This window comes from Castanea sativa, chromosome 5, assembly GCF_040712315.1.
Source record: "Castanea sativa cultivar Marrone di Chiusa Pesio chromosome 5, ASM4071231v1".
Lineage (NCBI taxonomy): Eukaryota > Viridiplantae > Streptophyta > Magnoliopsida > Fagales > Fagaceae > Castanea > Castanea sativa.
In genome coordinates, this window is record NC_134017.1 from 42,410,569 (window position 1) to 42,422,172 (window position 11,604).

Below are 11,604 nucleotides of genomic sequence, written 5' to 3' on the forward strand. Positions count from 1 at the left end.
AATGGCATCTCAAGTCCTGCCCAATAATGAGCTTAATAAAATGGCACATCTAAACTTGGGTGAATGACCATGAAAGTAAAACTTGGATGTGTATAATGTTCATATTTTTTGTGATTGGAATTAATGGATGTGCATATATGATATGTATAGGTATTTTGAGATGCCCAATTGTATTATGGAAATATTTTTTTGCCATTTTCCTGAAATGTTTTACTTTGGGGGCACAAATGCAAGAAAATATTTTCTGGAAAAATGCTTTGACATGCACAACCAAACACTAAAATTACTTTTCCGGTGTATTTCCTAGAACCTAAAACAAATATCTGAAAATATTTTCCTTTTCGTAAAATATTTTCCCCTAAAATTATTTTACACTCAGAAATTTATTTATATGGAGCCAAACGCAGCCTAAACTACAAAACTCTTGACATCCTTATTGTCATTCAATGATAAGATTTAATATGATCCATAGAGATCACTATAATTTCATCTTGAACTTGGTATTATTTTGGATTTAAAATTTAATACACTTGTAAATGCATCTAATTACAAGGCACTTGGTATGCATGGACAGCTAGAAGCAGAAGGTTATTGAAATCAAACAAACCAAATATTGTCTTATGCTGTTCTATATATATATATATATATATATATATATATATATATAGAGAGAGAGAGAGAGAGAGAGAGAGAGAGAGAGAGAGCTAAGAAAAAGTTCAATTAGAATATGAAATTAAAATCTAATTTTGTGTCACGTATTTAAATTATTCACTTAAGTTTGTGTCATGTATTCACTTAAGCTTTTTTAATTTTTGTATCAAATGAATTGATGAGTGCAAAATACTAATAATCTAATATTAATGAACTATAAAATTTATAAATAAATAAAAATCAATCACATATGCTCAATAAAAATCACCATACAAAAAAGATCACCACACACTCTATCTTATTATAAATTAGAAAAAAAAATCACGATATTAAATTTAGGTAAAAATTTTAATATGTAACTAATTATATTTACTTTTTCAAAAAAATAACTTGGCTCCTTATTTATATTTTTATGATAAAATTTGTGTTTATTTTAAATGTATCCATACTTATGCATATTTTACATGTTATTTTTAAAAAATAATGACCTTTTTCTTTAGGAGGAATTATTTATATTTTATAATAAAGTTTGTGTTTAATTTTAAATGCTTCCATACATGTACATAAGTTACATGCTAATTTTGATAATACTCAACCAATACTATAATATGAGTCTAGACCATAAGTTACATGCTAATTTTGATAAAACAAAACCAATACTATAATAGGAGACCAGACCGCAACATATAATTTCATACGCTATTCAGCAAAAACAAAATACACTCAGAAAAAATAAATAAATAAATAAAATCCATAGGGCTAGTATCCCATTACCTACCAATCATTCAGCCTTTTTCTTAATTGAAGTGATGCCTCAAAATCATTTTCATTCAATGTAACTAATAAAGCTCCTAAGCCAAAAATAGAAACAGCAATAAGCATAAAATAAAAGAGAGACAGAGAGGGTAGTTCTAAGCAAGAAACAATAAGCCAAACAAGCAACAAATACAAACAATTACATATGCCGGACAAACTTAAAATGTAGCGGCCAAGATCAGAACAGAGTTCATGTAGAGAGAATGAACTTGATAAATAGAGGCCAATTACAATTGCCATAACAATTTTGAATTGGGTAGAATTTGATAAGTTAGAACAGACCAATATCCAACGGGGAAAATGACAAGAAACCTAATAGATTAATACAAACTGTTCTTAAAGTTGAGATACTATCAATATCAATTTACCTAAGAGGGAATAATTACAATTTTCTCCTCAAAAGCTAAGTTACAATAGTGGCAGCACACATAATCTGAGCAACAATATGCATTCTCTCCTGCAACCTCAGCTACTCAAATCTTCAGTACATATCATAGTTCTTGAGACACTATTGCGGAGGTCCCTGCAAAATAATGTCAACTTTATCAGCCATAAAGGCATAAAATTACCTAGACTTCCAATCAATCAGAATTCAGGATACAGAAACTTATGCCTGGAAAAATAAAGGCAAGTCCAAATCAACTACTTGTCTACTTGATAATAAGAATAGGAGCATGGATTATTATGGATCATTTGTTCTGACCCTGAAATTAAACCGGCTATCTTATATGCACAATCACACAAGACAAACTTCATCAGATGGTAAGATTACCACCATGACATTTTAGCATAACAACATGTGTCATGTGCCACTCTACATGAGCAAAAAAACTCACTTCAGGATGCTGACTGCCCGACACCCTCCAAAATATATCATCAATAAATGAAAATGACTAGTTGGCACTTATTGCCATGGATCATCTCCAAAAAGAATCATCCTAACCATCCCAATAAAACTACTTTCCATCATTTCCCTAAACAACTGAGAAACCCTTCAGATCAATTTCAGCTCCAACCCATAATCAGATAATCACACCACCAGTCCAGCTTAGTAGACCAATTTCCCATTTACAACACTCCACTGCTTGCAAAGATGCAATTCCTATCTTACAAGTTACAAGAGTAGAACACAATGCAATATCAAAAGGCATATCTTCTACAGCATAAGAGGTTGCTTACTTTGGTACAATTGCTTCCAATTGCCTGTGTCATCAACAGAGGCTTTGGATGGAACTGTTCCCCAACATGTTGGCAAATAAGAAGCACCAGGATTCAATGACAAGGAAACTGGAGTGGGGTTGTCCTCTGTATTTGCAACGTCTTTTTCCTCCGTCAGTGAAAACCCAAAGAGTCTGCAGCTACTTTTACATGAGGAAACTAGATCTTGACTGCCCCCAAATGTGGATCGGTTTGCAAAAGGAGGAAGTGAAATACCCAGTTGATTATGCTCGAAACCAGAAGAATTCATGCCTCCCTGATCTTTCTTACAGAAGCTGAGACCAGAGTATGCAGACGGAGTGAGCTTACCACCAATTGTTTCAGAAACAAGCAAATTTCGGTTACTAATTCTCTGCTCCTCCATATTATTGAAATTATACACTGAACTTAAGTTTGAAACAGGATTAATTGCCTGCTGGAACATTAACACAGAAGATGGAGATGAAACTTGCATAGATGGGGCAGATGGGCGCATATGGGCATTATTGCCCTGCATCATGGTAGACCATCCCTTCCGTGAGTTAAGCACTTGAACACCATCAAAGATTCCTAGGCCACCATTGTCGTGAGCCTCATTTGTGGCTGGAGCTCTTCCATATGGAGAGCTTGGAAAAATTTCTTGACCTTGCAAGACCTTACGGAATTGGAAAGATTCACCAAAGCCTGTGCCTTTATAGGAGAGATCAGAATTCACAACTGGGTTTCTAACACTATCTCCTGTTCCAGCAATCACAGAACCATTCGAACCAGGAAAACACCTCCTTGTTTCAGATGGATGATGGTTCTGAGTATCAATACCATCATAATGGGTAAAACCCAAAATTTCTTGACCTTGCAAGACCTTCTGGAACCTTGAAGATTCCCCAAAGTCTGATGCTCCAATCCCATCTGTTAGAAACATCAAGACCATTCAATCATGTTGCATTGAAAAGGAAAAGACAATTGGTTATGAATAAACTCATAATGCAAAAGAACCTACTAGGAACTGGAAATTCCAGTTTTGTTGAAGGCAAACCGATCCTGGTCCTCTTTGAACCAGATGCCATCAAGCTACTGGAACTGGAAAGAGAACCAGATGGTTCAATTTCCCATGGAGAGACCCTGTTATGCCTGGCCTCTATATCATCCCACCGTACCTGCAAAAAGAAGCCAAAATTGTTTGCTACCTTCAAATCTAACAATTTCTTCAGGAACATCTCATATTAAAAGTAAGAATGGTTACAACTCAGATGCAAGAGCAACCAAACAAATATATGTACTCCAAACGTTGACAAACTTAAAGAGTATTATAAATTCTGATGCATGGGCTAGTTATTATTAGGAATAAATTTTTCATACAACTTAGAAGTAATCCAATAATAATCAAAGTCAATATCAATCAGAAACCCACAACCTATCCCATGGGATACTACAGAGAAATTTTTGGCCATAGATTTAGAGCTGCCAGTCTGTAGCATGTTAGGAGGGGAAGAAGAGCTTTAAGGACCTCCTAAAGCACAAAACATCTTTAAGTTAAAGCTGGAATTTCAAGCTTTGGCATTAAAGCTCTTAGTGCATTGCTCTAGGTTTTAACATAAATAATGCTTTCAAAAAAAATTCCCATGCTTATTTCTTAAGATGGCTCTGAATGCCCCACCAATGTTGAGAGAGAGAGAGAGAGAGAGAGAGAGCTAATAATTATTATTATTACTAATATTATTAATCAAATAAACATTGGCAGTTAGTTGAATTAATTGATTTCAAGTATGAAAATACAAGCACTTTTATCATGTGATGTGGTGGGAAGCAGAAGGAAATATTGATTTTAATTTAGTTTTTTTTTTTATAGTTTTGGAATCAATTGTATTCTATTTTAAGAATTAGTAGTTACAGTAATTAGGTTTATTAGTACTATCTTAAGAGTCATTGGTATTTTGTAATTCAATAATTAGGATTTCACAAATCATTAGGTTTCCTAAGTCAATTAGAATTAGGTTAGTAGTTTATATAAGCATAATATTGTACTCCTTTGGAGACAAATTATTTTGAAGGTGAATAAGATTTCTCTTGAAATTCTCCCAATGGTCTGGTGCTGAATCCAACCACTCCTAGGTGCTGAATGTTAGAAATAAAAGTGTATGACTAAATGATTAAATTTACCGTATCCCAATAACTTAAGCTTTTGGAACAAACGGTAATTTAACACGGTATCAAGGCAGGAAAATGGTGGTAAAAGTGTCGAGCACACTTAAAGCACATAAGCCTTTGGGAGCCTAGGTGTAAAGCGTAAGTGCAGGTCTAATTGAAGTAGAACGCACATTTTTCAAATATAATATCTCATAAACTTCAATATTCATAACATATAATAAAAAAATAATAATAACTCAAAATTTGTATATATTATTATTACCTATTAGGTAAGTGCAATTGTATAATGTTTGTAAGTCCAAATTTTACCTAAGTTATTTCAATTCTTTAAAAAAATTTAAAGCACATTGAAAACAATTATCAATGGTCAATATCATAATAATCTAGTCATAGAAACTTCAAAAATAATATTTTATATAATTCTCTTGTGCTTTATAAAAGTACATAACCATGATAGTTATGATCAAATGATGTATATGGTTCAATCAACATACATCTAAAAGTCTTAACACCAAAAAAGCACAAGAATTGTAAATTAACCTTGTTCGTGTTTATAAAAAAATTATTTGTGTAATACAACACCCCAAAGATTGAGGTTGTGTAATAAATCATTGGTCCATGCCATTTCTTTCAAGATCAAACAATTAATTTTGATGATGCATATCTTTTTTAGTAATAAAACAAAAAAGTGTGCCTAGGTACTTTGTGCTTCTTCAAAAAGCTCCAAAAAAGGGTGCCTAAAACACGTCATTAATGAGCTTTTTTTTGGCCTAGCGAAACGTTGAGAGCTTGGGGATTTGAGCTTAAGCGCGCTTTTAACAACACTAGAGTAAGAGATCCTAAGTTCGATCCCAATCCCCCCACTCTACCTCCCATTTAAGATCCAACATGTTGAATCTCACCTATTAAAATGGAGTTTAAACCCACACGTGAGGGAGAGTGTTAAAAGTATGTAGTTAAATAATTAAATTTATCATATCCTAATAACTTAAGCTTTTGAAACAATCTGTGATTTAATAGTTATCTTCTTTTATCACTTTTCACATTTAAAAGCCCTTCATTAATTTTGCTACAAATTGTTGCAACTTCAAATCACTTTAGCATTTTAGCTTGTCAGCCGCTCAAAATCCTAAAACTCTTTTAAGTCACTTTACTGCAAAAGCTCTACTTCCTACAGCAAAAGCTCTACAACTAGAGCAATGTCAAATGGAGTCTTAGATGTTAATTTTGTGAATAACAAAGTGCTGCTTGAAACTGCAAGAGCAAAACAAACATCAATAGAAGATGTCATACCCTTGTTGATACTACTAGTCTCAGAATTCAAAGTATGAGGCTAGTATTTTGTGTCATAGTTCTCATAAATCCTATTATATGCATGTGTGCACACGCGCAAGTACACGCATTCAAATTAAAATTGAGGATGGGAGAATTCATTTAGTGGATTTTGATACCCAGCACTATTTAAAAATAAAAAATAATAATAATAATAATTACACAGCTCTTCTGATGCCCAATGCATTTGACATTTGCCCAGCAAAAGTTTAATTCATTATTGATCATACAATGAGTTTCAAGCACTCATAAGATAAGAGTAAATTACAAACAATTGAAAACTTTATACAAACTAAAGGATATGTAAAGCAAGTTTCCAGTCACAATTGATAGAGACAATCTTATTTTACATCATGAACAGAACTTCAAGCCTCAAACATAATCAAGATTCGAGGAATGACCCTATAAGTTTTCTAGAAGTAATAATTATTTAATTAATAATTTTTACAGTGTTGGAATCTATAAGCATTTGTGTAAGGTCTCAAAGAGAAGGTATAATTAACTGATTTATACAGTGTATAATTATTTAACTAATTACATTGATTGAAAGAGAAGGTACAATGGCAGAAAAGGAAGTGCAAGCATTTGTATAATGTTTTAAAGAGAAGGTATTGTGGCAGAAGAGGACTGTAAACCTTATGGTTAAAAAGCACAAAGACTACAACAGAGGGTACAATGAACCATGGCAACTTATTTTAAATGCAAATACACACCACACAAATAAAGCGTAAGATTACCATTAAATCTAATCCTCAATGCGCAAGCCCCTTACTAGCATTTGAGGAAAATAATTATTGTAAAGACAATCAGGTTCTGTCATAAATACATACCAGTAGGCATCTCCATTTTGAACCAGGCCATTTAACAGGATCCGCATCGCTAATTCCAGTTATAAACCCAGTGTATCTGACAAAAAGGAGGGGGAAAGTTAGTTAGATTTTGATGAAGTATTTTATCTTAAGTTGTTCAAGCACAACAAGCCTAACCTTCTCTCTGCAGCATCTTCTGCTTCAAACCGCATTTTGAACCTCATTCCAACTGAAAATGAATGGTCCGCACTCTTCAAGAATTTACGAAGAGGAATTATAAATTCTGATGAGCTGGGCCTACTAGATACGCTAAGAAAAGTTTAGTCATATAGGGCACAATTAGGAAAGAATGGACAAAATGAATCTTTGAACTTTCAACAATAGGTAAGCATGAAGATAGTGAAACATAATAGTAGAAACTACTGAGTAAAAACCTAATCATATAACAAGCAAAATAGTTAGAAAGGAAACAAAGGATCATTGGCAACCATGTAAACCTAAGGTTCAAAGGCAATGGATAATGGCATTACTTTGTTAAGGAGAAGTGATCATACTTTTTATGGCAGATTGATGTAGGGAGTGAAAAGAGTACTGAGGTGGTGGCAGATGGAAAGAAAGGGGAAGGGTCAGAATACTTTTGAGATGGAGTGATGTTCTGTTTAGTGTTAGCTGTGTGGGATACCCAGTGGAAGAGAAAATATGAAATTGCAGTGCTTATATGGAACTTAAGGTGGAAGTGAGAACAGAGAAATGAAGGCACTTTGTACAATAATTTTCTTCAACTCTTAATTGTTTCAACTTCTCTTCTATGACAACAACAAAACAAAACAAAAAGCCTATAACATATGCATATCAAACTCTCTGGGAGAACCTATACAAACACATGCAAGCAATGCAAATGAAGTTACATTATTCCAACTGAAATTACTTTTTAGCCGATATAATTCCTCTGTAACCCAAATAAAGCCAAGCTGTTGACAAGCACCTCAAAGAAAAGGCAAGTTTGAACTTGAGCCCCCATATGTTAAAGACCTCATTCTGAGATTGTACATGCCAATCACTAACTAACAATAAGATAACAACAAAATGCTATATGTTTTGGACAAATACAAGGCGAAGAGAACAGCTCAATACCTTGGATTGTAGTAAATGTTGAATGGACTTCTCAGGGAAATAGCATTAACCACCTCCATGAGAGAGCTGTGATTCATCTGCTGACTACAGAGAGCTGAGAAAGTAGCACCACCTTTAACTTGAACAGCTCTTCGGACTCCAAGTCGCAATTCTCCGTCCTCACCCCTGGTGCAAATATCATTTAAGAATCACAAATTACATCTGAGGTTTCCTCTTTGTTAACTTTGTTATTTTTTAAGATTTGCTTATTATTTTATATTAGCATAAGGTTGTTCTTGTAATCTTGTCATATCACTCTACCATAAAATGTGCCAAGATGAAGGACTGATTGATAAAGCCCTAAACCTTCTCTCTCTCTCTCTTAACCCTAATCTTTCAAATTTTTACAAATCAACGTCCTCAATGTGAAGCCACTTTACCTAAGAAAGAGCACAGCATCTCCAGAAACAAGCTTCTTCTTGTTTACAAAAGCACTCCACCCAGTAGTGAGCAAATGCCTGCGTGGCTGCCCTGCTCAAGATAAAAGGCAGTAAAAAGACTTCATCAAAATTCCAATCACATGTTATAATTAGACCATCTGAGATATCTCAGCAAATGGAGCACTAAATATGAATTGGATACTATGGCATACCCCGGTAGATATGTCGAAACCTCCATTCCAAGCCATGCAGATCCTTTGCCACAAGCTCTTGCGATGGCCTCTGTTGCTTATAGTCCTACAATAACAATTTACCAAAGCTTATACACCTATGCAAAAGAAGTATTAAGCTAAAGCACATACGTTGGTATAAAAAACAATTGGTTGATGATTGAAACCATGTAATGCCAGCATGTATGTGGAGAGAAAAACTCAATACAATTACCAGGGGAGGGAAACAGTCCTCAGCAGCTCGACGAGGAACAGAGAAGCCTCCATGAGTACTAGTATCAGAAGCAGTAAGAGTCTTACAGAACATGTGGGGTGTAGATGAATTCGCAGCTACTTCAACATCCTCTTCATCACCATCTACATCAACTTCCCCTTCTTGCAGTTTCTGCTCGAATTGCTGTGTAAAATGACAATTCATGCAAAACAAAAATCACCCTCTAGAGCTTCAGCATGAAAGTAAAGAAGGAATGAAAAAATATAGATTTACTCGTGAAGTAAATAACATGACTTCATTCAAATTTTCAAGGATACAGGAAATTCAAAAAAAAAAAAACAAAAAACAAAGAAATGTCAAATTCGAAAAATTTCAATGCCTTATTTGTTTGCTGAGAATTCCAAATGGAAAATGGAAGTACCACAGTTAGAAAATTCCACATTCCCAAGTTAGAAAATCATATTTTGTCGTTTTTGGCCTAAAATAGGCACAGCCACACGGCAAAGTTGGAAGTTTGTACATCATTTTAATTCCCAAAGCTCAAATTTATCCGTGTTTCCTACATTTTATTAGCAACAAAAAAAAAAAAAGAGCATAAAATCTGAACAAAGCTCACCTCACTTTCAGGAACCAGTGAAACCTGTGCATAGACTTCATCAGTCCCCTCCTCCGCCTGCCCCAGAAAAAAAAAAAACCACAACATTTCACATCAAATTCACAATAAGAGAACCTCCTTTAACACTCCATTGCTTCGCCAAGAAACCATAAGCTCAAGAAAAACCAAGACTTTACACTTCAAACCTCTAAAAACCCCCCAATAGAACCCATAAAGAGAAACACTTTAAAGTTCAAATCAGCTCATTCTTGCACAGTAACTTGGTAAAGCAAAAGTTTCCCTGAACAAAAAATCTCTGTTAAAAAAAAAACCCAAAATACCCAACAGCATTCGTGAACGAAACGAGCACAAAAGATTTAGCAAAAACAAAGAAGTGAGATTGTGAGAGAGAGACAGAGAGACAGAGAGACAGACATAGATAGATATAAATAAATGTTAGTTTGGTGGGTGTTTGATTTAAGAGGCATACATGGAGCTTGACATCGAGGACGCGACAGAACACGTGGGGAGGGACATCATCAGTGTAGGCAGGTGCGAGCGAGAAATCCGGAAGCTGTTCCAACTGACCTTGAGGGAAGTACACCACCACACTACCTTTCTTCGGCAGAGATATCAGTGGGCCCGCACACGCGTGCCATAGCTCCAAACACACCGAAGAAGACGAAGACGATGCTGCTGCTGCTGCTGCACCCACCACCAAATTCGAACCCGACCCACCACTGGTATTCAACCCGGCTACAGAGAACGACGATGAAGATGTTGAGGACGTCCCCGACGACGGCGTTTCGTCCTCCTCCATGGTGTTCAGATCGATCAGACCCATTATTAGATATTTATGAAGTGTTCTGAAACAGTAAAGAAGAAAGGAGGAGAAAGAGTTTTGTTTGGTAATGAGAGAAATGAAAAAAGTGAGTGTGAATGTTTAGTAGTGAGAGAGACAGAGCGGTCATGCCTGCATTTTTATGATGTGGGTAAAGAAAGCTTTGGGAGTCTGAGACATATAGAAAGAGAAAGAGAAACAAAAGAGAGTGAGCCTCAAAAAGAGGAAGCTCTCTCTCTCTCTCTCTCTCTCTCTTACTTTCTTTCCTTTTTTTTTTAATTTTTAATTTTTTCTGTTTGTTTCTACTTTCACTCTTTGTTGTTTTTTTTTAGCAACAGTGAGAGTGAGTGACTGAGTGTGAAGAGGTTTTTTTTGTTTTGTTTTTAGGTAACAAATCAAATCAAAAGCTTTGATGATGGTGGAGGGTCTAATTGGTAACAAAAAGTATGTTATTTTAATAATAAATTTGATTTTTTTTTTTTTTTGGGGGTATTTCTGTTTTTGCTTTTTGTGTTTTTATTTTTGTTTGCCCTGGTCCGAAGGCTGAGCTAACACAGCACTGCTGTTACTGCAGTGACTACTGCTGGGGGTGTGATGTGTGGCACAGAGTGAGTGAGTGAGTAAGGACTGTAGTAAAGAAAGTAGTGCTTGGCTTTGTTAGTTATAAATGAAGTAAAAATTAATAAAATATTAGTACTATATAATAATGATAAAAGTATTGCAAACTGTACGGGCTTCCTGTATTTCCGGGAGGATGCCTATTCTGTCCCCTTCTACTCCTCCAAATCTCACTCATATCCCCCCATTTCTTAATCTCCCCCATTTATTTAAATAAAGCCTAATTGTGCAGTTTTCTTCTTCTTTTTTTTCTTTATGCTTTTTTCCATTTTGGGGTTTTTTTTTTTTTTTTTTTGGCTCTATTCCTCTTTTTCACTGATTTTATTAGAAAATTTTTGGGTACTTTTCTAGAGTAGAGAAAAATGATACTCTCTTTTCTTATGTTTATAGTGAACCCTACTATAATTTTTAATGAATATATCTCACTGTGAATATAAGAAAAAAAAAAACATTATTCCTCATAATTTAAAAGTACCTAAAAATTACTTTAAATACTTGCTTTTTTGCTTGCTGTACACAATAAAGTATTCCTGTTGTTAGAGTTTGAGTAGAAAATGAGTATTTGCCCTTAATTTACAAGCTATTTAGCAAAATATCCAT

At 34.6% G+C, this 11,604-nt stretch overlaps 1 protein-coding gene across 1 annotated transcript; it reads right to left on the reverse strand.

Annotated features, from left to right (window-relative positions):
- Positions 1-1,662: 1,662 nt before the first annotated feature.
- On the reverse strand, positions 1,663-10,538 carry LOC142636244 (auxin response factor 3). The gene is given in 12 exon segments (XM_075810396.1): positions 1,663-1,990; positions 2,647-2,715; positions 2,717-3,573; positions 3,665-3,821; positions 6,975-7,050; positions 7,131-7,262; positions 8,088-8,252; positions 8,507-8,597; positions 8,719-8,803; positions 8,951-9,133; positions 9,567-9,623; positions 10,036-10,538. Coding segments are annotated over 12 exon segments (2,241 nt in total). The 5' UTR covers positions 10,390-10,538; the 3' UTR covers positions 1,663-1,975.
- Between the last annotated feature and the right edge of the window lie 1,066 nt (positions 10,539-11,604).